The 16579-nt window shown below is 61.6% G+C and overlaps 1 protein-coding gene and 1 long non-coding RNA gene across 7 annotated transcripts in view; one reads left to right on the top strand and one right to left on the bottom strand.

Moving 5' to 3' along the window:
- Nucleotides 1-14992, top strand: part of KCNH2 (potassium voltage-gated channel subfamily H member 2) — a 32580-nt gene extending 17588 nt beyond the window's left edge. The window contains exons 3-15 of one of the 6 annotated variants that reach the window (XM_036356194.1): nucleotides 662-826; nucleotides 1840-2331; nucleotides 3053-3264; nucleotides 7516-7944; nucleotides 8477-8864; nucleotides 9147-9346; nucleotides 9811-10063; nucleotides 11062-11255; nucleotides 11537-11607; nucleotides 12432-12517; nucleotides 12594-12786; nucleotides 13085-13262; nucleotides 14452-14992. In XM_036356194.1, coding sequence (XP_036212087.1) covers nucleotides 662-826; nucleotides 1840-2331; nucleotides 3053-3264; nucleotides 7516-7944; nucleotides 8477-8864; nucleotides 9147-9346; nucleotides 9811-10063; nucleotides 11062-11255; nucleotides 11537-11607; nucleotides 12432-12517; nucleotides 12594-12786; nucleotides 13085-13262; nucleotides 14452-14601 — 3011 coding nt within the window. In that variant the 3' untranslated portion in view covers nucleotides 14602-14992. Of the gene's footprint in view, nucleotides 1-661; nucleotides 827-1839; nucleotides 2332-3052; nucleotides 3265-4616; nucleotides 5021-7515; nucleotides 7945-8476; nucleotides 8865-9146; nucleotides 9347-9810; nucleotides 10064-11061; nucleotides 11256-11507; nucleotides 11608-12244; nucleotides 12518-12593; nucleotides 12787-13084; nucleotides 13263-14451 lie in introns of those variants that run through there. The other 5 variants (XM_036356192.1, XM_036356193.1, XM_036356195.1 and 2 more) reach the window with 5 other exon arrangements.
- Nucleotides 14-4385, bottom strand: LOC118679441. The gene is made up of 3 exons (XR_004975245.1): nucleotides 4273-4385; nucleotides 1057-1252; nucleotides 14-694 (listed from the first exon to the last, which is right to left on the bottom strand). It is a non-coding gene; the product is annotated as an uncharacterized LOC118679441 (long non-coding RNA).
- Nucleotides 14993-16579: the final 1587 nt, after the last annotated feature.

The following is a 16579-nucleotide window of genomic DNA, read 5'->3' on the forward strand; positions in this document are numbered from 1 at the left end:
ATTGGGGGGCCAGGTGAGAGCCCATCCCAAGAGGATGGACTCCGCTTGTGCGCAGGCCTCGCCATCCTTTTATTCAGTTTGGGATCCATCCATAGCCCTTAGACAGGCAAGTTCCAGTAACAGACAGACTATCTTATCAGTAAGGATTTACGTGACTATCTGGTGGGGAAATTGCTTCAGCTTCCATTGTGGGTGCATAGTTCTGACCTTTGCCAGGGCTCGAGGGTCACCAGCATTCTGGGCTCCTTGTCTACACTCTCTGCTAGAGAAGACAATAGGCGGCTTCCCACACACTGCCCTGTGTGAGGGTCACAAGGATACATTGAGAGGCGAGGGAGAGTGAGATGACAAGGTGGAGGCAGAAAGGACTTAAGCCAAGGTGAGGGAGAATGCACCCGGGGAGAGGGCTAGAGAAACAAGACAGGTGGAGAGAGAGGGAATGCCTGGCCAGCAGCAAGTCGGAGCAGGTAGACTGAGGTCACAAGCTCGGTCTGGCTGGCACAAAGCTGCAGGGGGAAGGGGGGTGGGAAGGAGACTTGGCAAGGAAGGGGCAGAACTGTGTGTGGCCGTGGGGGAGGCAGACGTGGACGGGCCCCTTCAGGTTTCTGCTCTGCCCATCAGGGGCCTTGGTGCCACAGTGGCCGTGTCCCCCACTCCACAGGGAGCTGCTTCCTGTGCCTGGTGGACGTGGTACCTGTGAAGAACGAGGATGGAGCTGTCATCATGTTTATCCTCAACTTCGAGGTGGTGATGGAGAAGGACATGGTGGGGTCCCCGGCCCATGACACCAATCACCGCGGGCCCCCCACCAGCTGGCTGGCCCCAGGTAAGTGTAGCCACACTTGGACTGGTGCAGGAATAACGAGCTCTCCCTTTTCTGGGGCCCTGAGGCTCCCCAAGGCCATTGCCCTGCAGGAAGGAATGTGTGTGCGGGGTCCCTTCAGAGGTTACCGAGGACGTGGCCTGGTCTCATCTGGCTCAAAATGAACAGACAGGGATGGAGCGACAGCGCCACAGGTCCTTAGGGCAAGATTGCACCTGGTGTCCTAGCTTTACCTGCTCAGGTTTCCACCGCAGCATCCTCTGGGCGTGGTCCTCTCTGCTGCCCAGGGTTAGGGCATTCACCCTTCCAGACATTCTGGCCCTTTGCTCATCAGAAGGCCCCGTCTCTCAGGGACCCAGATGTCTTTCTGGGGAACTTCTGCCCCTGGTCCTTGTTCCTGGACAGGACAGCTCCCTGGTGTGGCCTGGGCTAATTGAGGAGAGAATTTGAGGGAAATGCTCACCGTGGCTGGAGACATGGAACCCTCACCTCATCCCCCTGTGACTCAGGCTCAGACTCCTTTCCTCCCCGCTGTGGCCTCTTTGGGTTTAAATCTCATTTGCCCTTTAGGGTCATGGCAAGGAGTCCACCCCGTGGTCTCTCAAGCTCTAACCTGGCAGTGTTAACGCTGGGGCCATCTGCAAGTTGGCGGGGTCTGGCAAGAGGGCCTGTGTCGCTGCCCCGTTTGGAGGCAGGCCCCCCCCAGGCACCGTGCGGCCTCCAGCAGTCACAGTGCATCACGCCTGCGTTTTCTGCCTCGCTAAGGGGAAATGTTGCCCGCAGTGCAGTCGCGTCACCCACGGTTTGAGTAGAGCCCACTGGGGTATTTGGCTCAAGAAATAGTAGTTTATTATTTTCAGAGCCTAGGATAAGATTGGGTCCTAGAATTTTTTGAGATGAGTGGAAGTCGGGTGGAGGGGTGCCCACTGCCAGGCTCCCACTCCCCAACTTCCCCTTCTGTTTGGCAGGGGCTCCGGCTCCTGTACCCCCGCCAGACAGCTCCCTTCTCCCCACAGGTCGCGCCAAGACCTTCCGCCTGAAGCTGCCGGCCATGCTGGCTTTAACAGCCCGGGAGTCCTCGGGGCGGCCGGGTCGCACAGGCACTGGTGGCGCGGGGGCCGCGGGGGCCGTGGTGGTGGACGTGGACCTGGACCTGACGCCCGCAGCGCCCAGCAACGAGTCGTTGGCCCTGGACGAGGTGCCGGCCATGGACAACCATGTGGCAGGGCTCCGGCCCACGGAGGAGCGAAGGGCGCTGGTGGCCCCCAGCTCCCCGCCCTCCTGCGAGCCAGGCCCGCACCCATCGCCCCAGGCGCCCCAGGCGCAGGGCCTCAACCCCGAGGCCTCGGGCTCCACCTGCAGCCTGGCCCGGACCCGCTCCCGGGAGAGCTGCGCCAGCGTGCGCCGCGCCTCCTCAGCCGACGACATCGAGGCCATGCGCGCTGGGGTGCTGCCCCCGCCCCCGCGCCACGCCAGCACCGGTGAGGGCACCTCCCCACCCGCCACCGGTGAGAGCATCTCCCCACCGCCGCCAGCCGGCCCAGTTCCAGGACCGTAGCTTCCTGGTCTCCACCCGTCCAGGGTGCTTGGGGGATGGAAACCCCATTCGCGCCTGTTTAATCCCACTGAATGCCCATCCGTCGCGGTTCATTCCTGCACGCTCAGAGCCTGCGGGGCCCATGAAGCTGGCTCCCGCTGGGGTCCTGGAGCAGGGGTGGCCTGGGGGAGTCTGAGGGGCAGGACAGCATCTGGGGCCCTGTCCCTACTTGGCCCTCTGGCGGGTCTCAGTGCCCCTGAACAGAGCCCGGGGGGAGGCTCCTCCTCCTCTGCCGTCTCCTAGTTGATCACCGTGTGCTTCCCTCAAGTGGGGAGGAGCCTGGCCTGTTTCTCCCGCGACTGGGCCCCAGCTCTTGAGCTGGCTTCCATGACACACTGACCCCCATGGCCTGGCTCCTGCAGGCCTGGCCTCCACCACAGTGTCATGCCGGCCCCTGCCTGCCACCCACACCCCACTCTCCCCCCACCCCAGGGCCATGCACCCCCTGCCTGCCACCCACACCCCACTCTCCCCCCCCCAGGGCCATGCACCCCCTGCCTGCCACCCACACCCCACTCTCCCCGCCCCAGGGCCATGCACCCCCTGCCTGCCACCCACACCCTACTCTCCCCCAACCCGAGGGCCATGCACCCCCTGCCTGCCACCCTGACTCCGCTTTCCCCTCACCCCAGGGGCCATGCACCCCCTGCGCAGTGGCCTGCTTAATTCCACATCAGATTCGGACCTCGTGCGCTACCGCACCATTAGCAAGATCCCCCAAATCACCCTCAACTTTGTGGACCTCAAGGGCGACCCCTTCCTGGCTTCGCCCTCCAGCGACCGGGAGATCATAGCACCCAAGATAAAGGAGCGGACCCACAATGTCACGGAGAAGGTCACCCAGGTAGGTGCCCAGTCCCTGGCTCTCCCCTCAGCTTGCAGGAGCTCAGAAGGGGTGGCTGTGGGCTGTGGTTAAAGGTGGGGAGGAGGGGGCCACAGTGAGGGCCTCTTGAGGGTGGGCAGATCTGCTGGCTAGGGGTGGGGGTGGGGGTTTCAGAGCTGGGGTGAGAGGACAGACAGTCTGGGAGGTCCTGGAGAAAGGGAGACTGGAGGGCAGGTGGCTTTGGGACAGGAGGGGTACAGAGAACAGGTTGGTGGGGCTCAGGGGGACAGTGCAGTTGAGGCTGGGTACCTGAGAGGGTCAGGGTGGGTGGGAGAAGGCAGCCACAGGGGCATGACAGGGTCTGCTCTTAGGGTGTCATGAGGGGAGTACTGAGGGGCAACCAAGAGGAGGCTTTGATTAGAAGGGGCCACAGGGGTCAAAGTTGGGGGTCCTGATTCTTCTAGGCCAAGGTGATGATCCAGGGAGAGGGTGGGGGCTGGTGCTAGGGGCCAGGATGGCCTGGAAGTGCTCACCCCTGTTCCCCAGCAAGGTCAGGAGGGGAGGGTATGGTGGTGGGTGTACAGATATGGAGTGATCAAGTCCCTGACTCTGGGGGCTGTGCCCAGCACTGCCTGGTGGCAGGGCCAGCCTTGTCTCCTGCCCCTTCCCGGCAGCAAGATCGCCTGCATCACCCTCACTGCCCAGTCCATTCCAGATCCTTCCTCAAGTCCTGGCAGAGGGTGAGAAGCCTGGGACAGGGGGCTCCTGTCCCTTGCCCACCATGCCTCAATCCCCATGGCTGCCTCCTGCCCCTTCCACAGCAACTCCCCTAGTTGGCCCGCGTGAGAGCCGCCAGCACCGGCCTCCTCAGCCCTCCTCCTGGCCCTGCTCCCACTGCCTCTGGCTCTCTGGGTCCCTGCCAGGTCTCCAGCCCCTTGGCCTTGAGTCCAGAATGTTCCCCCACACCCCAGGCCCCATATCTGGCTGCCTTTCCCTCTCCCCTCTGGCCGCTGGCTCTGTTATTCCCACCTGGAGCCCTGTTCCTGGCCCTCAGCGTGCGCTTCTGTGTACTTGTGGTCTGTGCGTGTGCGTCTATGTGTCCGGTGTTCCTGGCTCTGCCAGTCTCTCCATCTCTGGCCGTCTGTCTGACTGGCTGGCTGGGTACTGGACTGGCGGGCGGGGGTGTTGGGGAGACCATTAATCTGTGGTGACAGGCCGGGCTGCTGGGGGAGGGGGAGGGGTGCGGGCTGCAGGAGCGGCTGCAGCAGGAGCCCAGAGCGGCTGCGGGGGAGGGGGCCGCTGGCCGGGCTGGCGGGGTGGGGGTGGGGACGGGGAGGAGGAGGGGCGGGCCCAGGAGCCGAGGTTCTGACCGCGGAGCCGCCACTGGGCTGGCGGCAGGCAGAGCGCAGCACCCTGGCAGCCGGGCCTGTACCAGGGGGCCATGCGCAGCCTGAGCCAGGCGGGCTGCTGTCCACGCTCGCTGCCAGGGTGACCCCAGCCCTGGGGCCCAGCCCCAGCAACCCTGGCTTCATTCCAGAGGCTGCCCTGGGAGCCAGGCCGCCAGTCTCTGGGGCGCAGCCTGGGCTGGGACTGCTGCTGGGGCGCAGGTGAGGCGCTGGCTGGGCTCTCGGGCCCCAGGGCAGGCAGGCTGGGGGGAGCCAGGTCCTCCATGGCGGCCTCCGCCAGGAAGGCGAGCGGGACTGGGGCTCTGCAGCCCAGGGCCCAGAAGGGCCGGGTCAGGCGGGCCGTGCGCATCTCCAGCCTGGTGGCCCAGGAGGTAGGTGACCCCCCAGCCCCTCCCTCTCCCTTCCAGGCTGGGGCACTGATTCAGGATGCAGCCCAGAGGAGCGACTCTGGCTCCAGGCCGGAGAGAGCTGCTGAGAAGCAGGACAGTTTGGGGAGCCAGAGGGTCCGCAGCCCTGCTCATCCCACTCCTGGCTCCGGGTTGCTCTTCCCCAGGCCTGCTGGGCCTGGCAGACAGTATTTTTCTTGCCAGGACTTTCCTCTCCGAGGACCTCCATGGCCCGTACTCTTCTAGCTCAAAATGCTCTGGGAGGGGAGGAAGAGTAGGAATAAAATGGGTGCCCAGGGAGGAGGGCGGGAGACGGAGGAGAGGAGCCTGCCTCCCCCTCCCACCACACCTCCCGCAGTGGGCAGCGGCCAGGCCTGGCCTGGAAGCCATGGGCTCCACTGCTCCTCTTCTCCACGTGCTGGGGGTGGGCCAGTGGTGGCGAGGGAGGCTCGGGCTGCTTCAGTGGTCCAGGCTTTGGGGCTGGAGTCTGAGGAGGGCGGGGTCAGAGGACAATGGATGCGGTGAGGGTAGCTGAACTGAGGCACCTGGCTCACCTGGGACAGCCTGAGCTGCCCCAGGTCCCCTAGGCTGATGACTCTGTAGGTACCTTCTGGGAGCCACCTTTCCATCCCACGTCAGAGAGCCTGGAGCAAGCTGGGGAGGGCGGCAGAGGGGGTGTTGGAGGTGGCTCAAGGGTACGTCTGAGGATCCCACCGCTGCCACCACCACCTGGCAACACTCTCTGCCTTGGCTCATGTGCTCCTCCCAGCTCGGGGACAGGTATGGGGAGACTCTTTCCCACCCACAGGTGAGGATCCAGGATTTGGCTTAAGTGGGCTTTGGTATCCTGTGGGTCAAAGGAGGTTACACACCTGGCCCAAGGCCATACAGTACACTGGTGGTTGCAGAGCTGGGCCTGGCTCCCGTGAGATGAGGTCTGCAGGTCCAGGTCTTGTGTCCAGGCTTGCCCCTTGAGTGTGCGTGTGTGCGTTAGGGTGGTGGTGGTCCTGCTGTGGGCAGACCTCAGGGACTAGGTCTCTGTTATCAGGCGTGGTTTTGCCTCTCAGGCACTTGGAGGAGACCCATGGCGTGGGGAGGGGGCAGTTACCTTATACCGTCCCTTGTCTGCAGGGGCCCCGGTCAGTTCCTTTTTTCCCAATCCCCACCTGACCCTGGAAAGGCCACTGCCCCATGCTCTCTGCCTTAAGGAGCAGGCAACTTGGGCTGAAGGCAGGGCAGAGTGGGGACCTGGAAGCCACACGCTCCCTCCCCTGCCTTGGCCCCAGCTGCTCCTTCTACCCATGATGTGCCTTTGGAGCCCTGTGGCCAGCCCAGGGTGGACCAACCCCTAACTATTGCCTGTCTGAACTTCCAGTTACTTCTTCTAAGGCGATGTTCTCCAAACAGTCCCTTTGGTGAGGGGGGGCCCAGGGGATTCCCAGTTTGAATGTGAGTAGGACTCTTTGAGGCTCCACCCACCATGGAGGAGGGGGCTCCACCTCCCCAGCCCAGAGGCCTGAGGACAGAGTGGGGTGGGGGTGGAGGGGGGGAGGGACTCTGGCACTCAGTGCTACAGCAGCAAGGCTGGCAACCTTGGCTCTCAGGGTGGGCCAGGATGGGAGAGCTTGGGGAGGGGCTCCTGGGTTGAATCAAATGTCTGTGAGAGGATTCTCAGGGGCAGGGGGAGGCCATAGGGAGACGCATAGAGGCTCCTGGGACAGGGGGAAGCTGGCCTCAGCTCTTCCTAGTTTGGCTTGGGGAGAAATCGTGGCATGCCTACTGCGACCTGGTCTGGGTGGCCAGCTGCCTCTGCCTGATGTTGTGGGGCAGGATGTGAAGGTGAGCCTCTGCTGGCTGTCTGCGTCACTTCTGGACGTCTGCCCATGTGCATGTCCCTCTGTGTACGTGTAGGCACGTCTCTGCTGGGTGAGGTCTTCTGCGTGCCTTTGTAGGAGTGTGAGAGGGCTGCCCTGGGCCAGGCGAGGGGGGGCTGCAGGAGCAGGCGTGGGGTGTTTTAGTTTCTCTCCCCTGGGGGCCAAGGGGCCCGAGTCTGGATGGCTGGTATCCTTGGGCCAGTGGCATGGACGGAGGCCATGGTGTGTGTGTGGGTGTATGTGTGTGGGGGGCTGTTGGGGAGATGTGGGTAAGATCGGATGGGAGTCACACCCCCAGGCAGGGGTCTGTGTTGCTGGTGGGGGCCATTCTGGGTGTTACTGCATGGTGCCCTGGACTTGGAGCCAGCTATGGGGAACTGGAGTGCCCAGATTGAGGGGTGGTCAGTGGCTGTGGCCACTTGGCTGAGGGGCGGGCATTCTAATCAAAACATTTTGGCCTCCCTCCTTACTCTGCTTGGCCTCTTCTCTGGAGGCTCCAACAGAGATGTCACCTGCTCCCACCCTGGAGGTCCCATGGCCTGTCCTCCCCGCTCCCGACTCCAGTTGGACACCACCCCCTCACCGCCACCTTCCCTGCCTGTCCAGGTCCTGTCCCTGGGGGCGGACGTGCTGCCCGAGTACAAGCTGCAGGCGCCGCGCATCCACCGCTGGACCATCCTGCACTACAGCCCCTTCAAGGCCGTGTGGGACTGGCTCATCCTGCTGCTGGTCATCTACACGGCCGTCTTCACGCCCTACTCAGCCGCCTTCCTGCTGAAGGAGACGGAGGAGGGCCCGGTGGCCCCCGACTGCGGCTACGCCTGCCAGCCCCTGGCCGTGGTGGACCTCATTGTGGACATCATGTTCATCGTGGACATCCTCATCAACTTCCGGACCACCTACGTCAATGCCAACGAGGAGGTGGTCAGCCACCCGGGGCGCATCGCCGTCCACTACTTCAAGGGCTGGTTCCTCATTGACATGGTGGCCGCCATCCCCTTCGACCTGCTCATCTTTGGCTCTGGCTCGGAGGAGGTGGGTGGGTAGGGAGGCCGGGGGAGGGGAGGAGAGCAGAGGCCTCTGGAGGGTGTGGGAGAAGGGTGAGGAGGTGGTGGGGTGAAGGGGTGGCTAGAAAGAGGGCTGCAGGGGCCTGGAGGCCGCCCCCGCTGGCTCATGCCAGTCCCTGTCTACCCCAGCCACGCGCCAGATGCAGAGTTCCAGAGGGGGTGCTTTTTTCTCATTTGTCTATCCAAAGAGGCCACTTCTTCTAATTCACAGAAAAGTGCCCTGGACGCCAGTGGGACCTCTGGCCAGGCACCTTAGGGTGGGTGCTGCACCTTTCCAAGCCTCAGTCTCCTCATCCTCACCATGGGGGCCATGAACCCTCTGTCCCAAAGCTAGCGCCAAGATTAGCAGGACACTGTGCTGGGCTCAGTGGGAGGTGCTTCAGTTATTAGGAGGAAGTTCTGGGAGGAAGTCTTTGGGGACCTTTCCTCTGATGTCCCCCGAGGGCTGCGGTGCCTCCACTTTCCATTGGCCCCACGTGGACTATCTCCTCCCACCCCAGCTCATCGGGCTGCTGAAGACGGCGCGGCTGCTGCGGCTGGTGCGCGTGGCCCGGAAGCTGGACCGCTACTCGGAGTACGGGGCAGCCGTGCTCTTCCTGCTCATGTGCACCTTTGCGCTCATCGCGCACTGGCTGGCCTGCATCTGGTACGCCATCGGCAACATGGAGCAGCCGCATATGGACTCCCGCATCGGCTGGCTGTACAACCTGGGCGACCAGATTGGCAAGCCCTACAACAGCAGCGGCCTGGGCGGCCCCTCCATCAAGGACAAGTACGTCACGGCCCTCTACTTCACCTTCAGCAGCCTCACCAGCGTGGGCTTTGGCAACGTCTCCCCCAACACCAACTCAGAGAAGATCTTCTCCATCTGCGTGATGCTCATCGGCTGTGAGTGTGCGCTGGGTGTGGGAAGAGCCCCAGGTGGAGGAAAGGGTAGATGCTGGGGGGGCCAACTAGGGCCCTGGGACTTGGAGACTCTAGGGCCACTATCATGGTGTGTTTGGGGGCTGGGACACTGGGGTAGGGGCACAGGCAGAGCCCAAGGGCATGCAGGCCTGGGCTTCTGTGTTTGTGACTCTTGCGTGTACGCTCACATGCATGTGTCCTTGACTGGTGCAGGGGCGGGCAGGTTCCTTGGATGCTGACAGCCCCACTCACCCCCGCCCCCAGCCCTCATGTACGCCAGCATCTTTGGCAACGTGTCGGCCATCATCCAGCGGCTGTACTCGGGTACAGCCCGCTACCACACGCAGATGCTCCGGGTGCGTGAGTTCATCCGCTTCCACCAGATTCCCAACCCGCTGCGCCAGCGCCTCGAGGAGTACTTCCAGCACGCCTGGTCCTACACCAACGGCATCGACATGAACGCGGTGAGGCCCCTGGCTTGTAGAAGGCTGGTTGGTGGGCTGAAGGGAGTGGAGTGGCGGTGGGAACGCCTCTAGGTGCGGTGGTCACACCTCACATCCTATGGTTCAGGTGGTCACGGTTAGTGCTTAGAAAGCCCCTGAGAAGTGGTCACCCTCCTTTTGCCCTTGGAGCTCATTTACTGGGAGAGCTCTCACTTTGGGGCCGGCGGCGACCAGCTCTTGCATGAAGGCCATTATGGTTAATCCTTGCAACAGCCCTGCCTGGAACTGCTCTCCCACTGAACACATGAGCAAATGGGGGCCTCGGGCAATGAGGTGGGTCCCCAAGGGTGCCTAGCTAGAAGGAGTGGAGCTGGAATTGGCACCCAGACCTTCCCCCAAACTGGACCCTGATGCTCCTCCCTGGATCTCTGGGTGGGGGTGGGGTGAGGTCCCAGGGTGCCGCGCTGAGCTGGCCCTGCCCCCAGGTGCTGAAGGGCTTCCCGGAGTGCCTGCAGGCCGACATCTGCCTGCACCTGAACCGCTCGCTGCTGCAGCACTGCAAGCCCTTCCGCGGGGCCACCAAGGGCTGCCTGCGGGCCCTGGCCATGAAGTTCAAGACAACACATGCGCCACCAGGGGACACGCTGGTGCACGCGGGGGACCTGCTCACTGCCCTCTATTTCATCTCCCGGGGCTCCATCGAGATCTTGCGGGGTGACATCGTCGTGGCCATCCTGGGTACGGTGGGGACTGGGTGCTGCGCCGGAATGTCTGCCAAGGCCTGGAGAGGTCTGAGCCCTTTGAGGACACAGATGTGGGGTCTGTGGACCAGGGACTGCTAACAGGGACCGTGGGCTCCTTTAATTCACCCAAGCTCAGGCCCCAGGGGCCGCAGAGAGGAGCCCCACAGCGGGTAGGGTTGCTGAACTCTGAGGGTTCCCAGACTTTGTTTCCCTTCAGGAGCTCCCCACAGGCAGCGACACCTGGCTTCCTTAGAGTAGCAGCAAAGCCTGCTCCAAGGTGGGCAGTGGAGGGAGGTTATGCATTTGATTTTACTAAGGAAACGTACTAAGTCTCATGTTATACAACCAGGCCCAGCACAGTCGCAAAGCAAAGGGAGTCCTGCCCTCTTCCTCTCTCGCCCCTTCCTGGGCGGTGTGCCTGGGCAGGGGACCTCCTGTCTTCTTCCTGTTCTTTCCTTGTCACGGAGGGCCACTTTAGATTTTTAGTTCACAAACACCCCCAAACAGAACCGAAACCAGTTTCTCTACACAACACTCAGCCTTACTAGGTATTTGCTGTGCTAAGCTATGCTGGCTTGTCTTCTTTCAGGAAACAAAATGTGGGCCTCGAGTCCCTACTGCGTTCTGATCTGTAGTCTGAATAACTCTTATGAGGGTGCGGTGACTGGCCAGGGGAGGTTTGGAACATGGGTTTTGGGGGGAGAAGTGGAGTAAGAATCTAAGGCAGCCTGGGCTGTGGGCACAGCGGGGCATCCGGCTGGTCCTGCTGGCTGGTTCCTGGTGTTGCGAGGCAGGGAGAGCCGAGACAGGGAGAGCCGGACTCCTGCCTTCACCGCCCAGGCACTGCGGAGAGCTGAGGGAGGAGGGGCTGGCTGGTAGGTCTCTGGCTCTGTGGGCGGGGGCTGGGTATGGACGATGGGTGAGCATTCGGGAAGACAGGTGCTGCTGTCTGGCTGCTGCCCGGGGCTGAGTCCCACTCTCCATGGCCTCCAGGGAAGAACGACATTTTTGGAGAGCCTCTGAACCTCTACGCAAGGCCCGGCAAGTCCAACGGGGACGTGCGGGCCCTCACCTACTGCGACCTGCACAAGATCCACCGGGACGACCTGCTAGAGGTGCTGGACATGTACCCCGAGTTCTCCGACCACTTCTGGTCCAGCCTGGAGATCACATTCAACCTGCGAGACGTGAGTGGGCTGCCCCTGCGGGCTGCGCCCGGGGGGCTGCCCTTAAGCTGCCTGCCCTCCTGGGCCTGCTTCCCTGCCTGTCAAAGGGCACAGAGTCTGACCAGGAGGTGAAAACCCAACCTCCGCCCTTGTCCTGAGGCAGCGGTCAGGGCAGCGCCCCCCCACCCCCCATCTCCGTTAATGAGGGGTTTGAGCCTGACCCCGGGCAGGGTGGGTGGCGTGGAAGGGCCCTGACACCTGCCTTGGTTCCAGACCAACATGATCCCCGGCTCTCCCGGCAGCACGGAGCTAGAGGGTGGCTTCAACCGGCAACGCAAGCGCAAGCTGTCTTTCCGCAGGCGCACCGACAAGGGTGAGGCGGGGGCGGGGCAGGCGGTCCGGTTGAGGAGGGGACAGGGTGGAGGGAGGGGGGGCTTGGGCAGGGTCCAGGCAGGCGGAGGGAGGGCAGAGGATGGGGTGCAGGTGACAAGGAGGAGGGCGGAGCTCGGGGTCCAGTAGTATCGCTCTGTCCTGGCTCCACAGACATTCCTGCCTCTACCTTCAATGCTCCCTACTCCTCACCTTAACTGTCCAAACTTAGCCTGTCTTTTCAGGCCACTTGAACTGTCACCTCCTCCAGGAAGCCCTCTGCCCTCACAGCAGGGGCGCGCCTGAGCTTCTTTGGTCCTCCCAGGGCTGGTGTCTGGGTGGATGCTGCCTTGAACTGATGAGGGGAGAAGAGACAGGACAAAGGAGAGCAAGGGGGCAGGACCTGGGCTGAGGGCCCGGGGACCCAGAGGGGCCCGCCCAGCGTTGCTGCTGCCCATCTTAGGCAGCCAGTGGCTGGAGAGGACCTGGGCCTGTTGCCCGGGGAAGACACCCCAGGGTGGCCTGCCACAGCCCTCTTCCGGGCCTGCTCTGGTTCCCCCTCTCCCCCCTTTCCTGCCTCTCCACTCTGATTTCCTCCATGCCTCCTGCCCTTTCTGAGGCCCGTTCTCTGTTTCTGACAGACCCGGAGCAGCCAGGGGAGGTGTCGGCCTTGGGGCCAGGCCGGGTGGGGGCAGCGCCTAGTGGCCGGGGCCGGCCAGGGGGGCCATGGGGGGAGAGCCCGTCCAGTGGCCCCTCCAGCCCTGAGAGCAGTGACGACGAAGGCCCAGGCCGCAGCTCCAGCCCCCTCCGCCTGGTGCCCTTCTCCAGCCCCAGACCCCCTGGAGAGCTGCCGGGTGGGGAGCCCCTGACTGAGGACTGTGAGAAGAGCAGTGACACTTGTAACCCACTGTCAGGTAGGGCGAGGGCTGAGAGGGGAAGGCGGGGCGTGGCGTCTGTCCTGGCCTCCCTCACCCAGCTTTCTGGCTCCAGGGGCCTTCTCAGGAGTGTCCAACATCTTCAGCTTCTGGGGGGACAGTCGGGGCCGCCAGTACCAGGAGCTGCCTCGATGCCCCGCCCCCGCCCCCGCCCCAAGCCTCCTCAACATCCCTCTTTCCAGCCCCGGCCGGCGGTCCCGGGGCGATGTGGAGAGCAGGCTGGATGCCCTCCAGAGGCAGCTCAACAGGTGAGGGCAGCCCCTGGGGTCCAGCCGAGCGCCAGCTGTGTGTTGGGGGTCTGTGAGTTGTGTGGTGCGGGATATTGCAGTGTGATCTCTGGGTTCCTGGCTGTATTGTATGGAGATTGGAGAGTGTGCTCTGTCTAGGCCTGCCCGAGTGTCCCATTCAGAGCTGATCCAATTCAGAGCTGAGCCAGGGGCTGACATACCTGGGGTTGACCAGCTGGCCCATCAAGAGTGTCTCAAAGTCACAGTTACTGATGTCTCCGCTTCCCCGAGACCCAGAGCATCCTCCTTCTTGCCCCAGGCTGGAGACCCGGCTCAGTGCAGACATGGCCACCATCCTGCAGCTGCTACAGAGGCAGATGACGCTGGTCCCGCCCACCTACAGTGCTGTGACCACCCCCGGCCCTGGCCCCACCTCTGCCTGCCCCCTGCTGCCTGTCAGCCCCATCCCCACCCTCACCCAGTACTCCCTTTCTCAGGTGAGTTCCAAACCCCCTTCCGCCATGGCACCACAGCCCTGCCTTTTCTGAGCCAGTGCCACCCTAACCTGCTTTACTGCCCTTTCTGCTTAGCCGTGGGCCCCAGCCTCTCCCAGACTGTGCTCCTAAAGGAGGGCAGCCCCAGGAGCTGTAGGCACAGGGCAAAGCAGCAGAGCCCCCAAACCAAGGTCCCCAGGCAGCTGGGCAGAGGCACGAGCAGGCTGAGTGGTGTGGGCTCCCTTATGCCGCTGGAGGGCCCGATCTGCTCATGATGCCTGTGTCGTGACCATCAGTGGTCTTCAGGGGATACTAATTGACCCCATGGCCTGGTAGTCAGTGCTGAGTGCCCGTGAGTCCTTGGGACAGGGTCCCAGGTCTCTGGTGTAAAGGGCACCCCCGGATCTGACTGTTGCAGCCAGTGGCTGTCACACTGGCTGCCTTACAGGATTGTCCTGAGGGCTTTGGCTAGTTCCTAGGGTAGCTTTCTGGCCCTATTTTCCTCTTCCTGCTGGAGATAGGCCTCTGTTGCCCTTTGTCTTCTCCTGAATGGCTTCCTAACCGGATCTGCCCCTTCCTCTGGCATTTGACGCCTCTCTCCACCCGCCCCCCCCTGGCCCCCCATGCTGCTGCTGCCAGCTCCAGTTTTCAGACACAGGGCCCACGCCAGCAAATGTGCCAGTCTCCCTTCACAGCCTCCCCCGCAGACCTCACACAGACTCGTCAGCACCTGAAAACCCCCCTGCTGGCCCTGTATGCTCTCTGGCCTTCCGCATTTGGTCCCTGAGTTCTTTCTAGATTGGAGGAAGGAACCTTGTTTCTCTTTCTGTCCCAGCTTCTGTCCCAACTCAGAGTCCTTTGTCCTGGGTTGGTTTGGATTCAGCTGCCCCGTTCCTGGGAAGTAGCTGTGGCCTTGAGTTCTCCCCTATTAGGAAGCTCCCACAGCTCCCAGCTGCCCGGTTTGGCTCTTGCCCACTGACAGTACATTTATCTACCTCCATCCTCAGAGCCTCCCTTGTGGTCCTTGGCCCTTCAATGTGTCCTCTCCAACCCCTTTCTGTCTTCCTGTCCTCTGCCACCGGATTCTCCCGACCCTCTCCAAACTCTGACCTTCGCTCTACCCACTTGACTGCATCTCCATCCCCTCCCCCTCTGGGGGCTCCTTGCCTCTTACACTCTCTGTTCTTTGCAGGTTTCCCAGTTCATGGTGTGTGAGGAGCTCCCCCCGGGGGCCCCAGAGCTCCCTCAAGATGGCCCTACTCGACGCCTCTCCCTGCCGGGCCAGCTGGGCGCCCTCACCTCCCAGCCCTTGCACAGACACGGCTCAGACCCAGGCAGTTAGTGGGGCAGCCCAGTGTGGACACGTGGCTCACCTCGGGTTCAGCACACGGCCTGGGCCCCTCCCCTCGGAGGCCTTACCCAGGAGGCCCTGGCCACGAAGGGGAGAGGAACTCAAAGGGGAGAGGAACTCAAGGCACAGCCCCTCCCCAGCTCTTGGGACCATCTCCTCCTGCAGTGGGAGGGGCAGGGGCAGGGCTGGGCAGTGGACGGGGGTCTGTGGTCCCCCCACTGCTCTGGGGGCAGTAGCTGGTCTAACTGCCTGGTGACACCCCGCCCTAGGCCTTAGGCACTCAAGGACTTTTCTGCTATTTACTGCTCTTATTGTTAAGGATAATAATTAAGGATCATATGAATAATTAATGAAGATGCTGATGACTATGAATAATAAATAATTATCCTGAATTGACTCCAGTGGTGCTGGGAGGGCGTGCATCAGCATACAGTAGCCTGTGTTCACGTTCACATGTGTCTGTGCACACCGGTCTCTGCAGGAATGCACATGCAGGGCCTGTGGGGGCTGCCTTGCTGAGTGTGGGGTATATGTGGTGGCGGGTATCCCTGGGCTGACACAGGTCACTGCCAGGGTTTCCTGCCTCTGTGGGGCCCTGGGTTCAGAGAAGCAAAGAACCACCTGAGCTGTTTGAATGTAGAGGCAGCCCTGATGGGATGCAGTCCTGATGGGATGCAGTCCTGATGGGATATAGTCCTGATGGGATGTAGTCCTGATGGGATGTAGTCCTGATGGGATGCAGTCCTGATGGGATGTAGTCCTGATGGGATGTAGTCCTGATAGGATAGAGTCCTGATGGGATGTAGTCCTGATGGGATGTAGTCCTGATGGGATGCAGTCCTGATGGGATAGAGTCCTGATGGGATGTAGTCCTGATGGGATGCAGTCCTGATGGGATAGAGTCCTGATGGGATGCAGTCCTGATGGGATGTAGTCCTGATGGGATGCAGTCCTGATGGGATGCAGTCCTGATGGGATGTAGTCCTGATGGGATGTAGTCCTGATGGGAGGCAGTCCTGATGGGATGTAGTCCTGATGGGATGCAGTCCTGATGGGATATAGTCCTGATGGGATATAGTCCTGATGGGATGTAGTCCTGATGGGAGGCAGTCCTGATGGGAGGCAGTCCTGATGGGATGTAGTCCTGATGGGAGGCAGTCCTGATGGGATATAGTCCTGATGGGATGTAGTCCTGATGGGATGTAGTCCTGATGGGATGCAGTCCTGATGGGAGGCAGTCCTGATGGGATATAGTCCTGATGGGATATAGTCCTGATGGGATGTAGTCCTGATGGGAGGCAGTCCTGATGGGATATAGTCCTGATGGGATGTAGTCCTGATGGGATGCAGTCCTGATGGGATGCAGTCCTGATGGGATAGAGTCCTGATGGGATGCATTCCTGATGGGATATAGTCCTGATGGGATATAGTCCTGATGGGATGTAGTCCTGATGGGATGCAGTCCTGATGGGAGGGAGTCCTGATGGATGCAGTCCTGATGGGATGCAGGCCGGGGTCCAGCCCCTCCAGGTCATGTTGCTTTGCTGCCTGGTACTGGTTCCCAAAGCCCTTCCCACACTCACCACTAATGCAGCCATGCTCTTATCTCCTACACAGTTCATAAACCCAGTCATGTGGACTGTAACCTGCAGCTGGATTTGGCCTAAGTCTTGGCCCATGACCCCCAGTGGTTCTCAACCTTCCTAATGCCGCGACCCTTTAATACAGTTCCTCATGTTGTGGTGACCCCAAACCATAAAATTATTTTCGTTGCTACTTCATAACTGTAATTTTGCTACTGTTATGAATCGTAATGTAAATATCTGATATGCAGGATGTATTTTCATTGTTTGCGACCCAGGTTGAGAACTGCTGCTTAAACCCTCAACTTGGCCTTATGTTGACCTTAACCCAGATTCTTATGGACCTTATATATGCCAACCCCGCTCTGGGCACACTGGATTCCTAG

Source organism: Myotis myotis, unplaced genomic scaffold (genome assembly GCF_014108235.1).
Source record: "Myotis myotis isolate mMyoMyo1 unplaced genomic scaffold, mMyoMyo1.p scaffold_m19_p_25, whole genome shotgun sequence".
Taxonomy (NCBI): Eukaryota; Metazoa; Chordata; class Mammalia; order Chiroptera; family Vespertilionidae; genus Myotis; species Myotis myotis.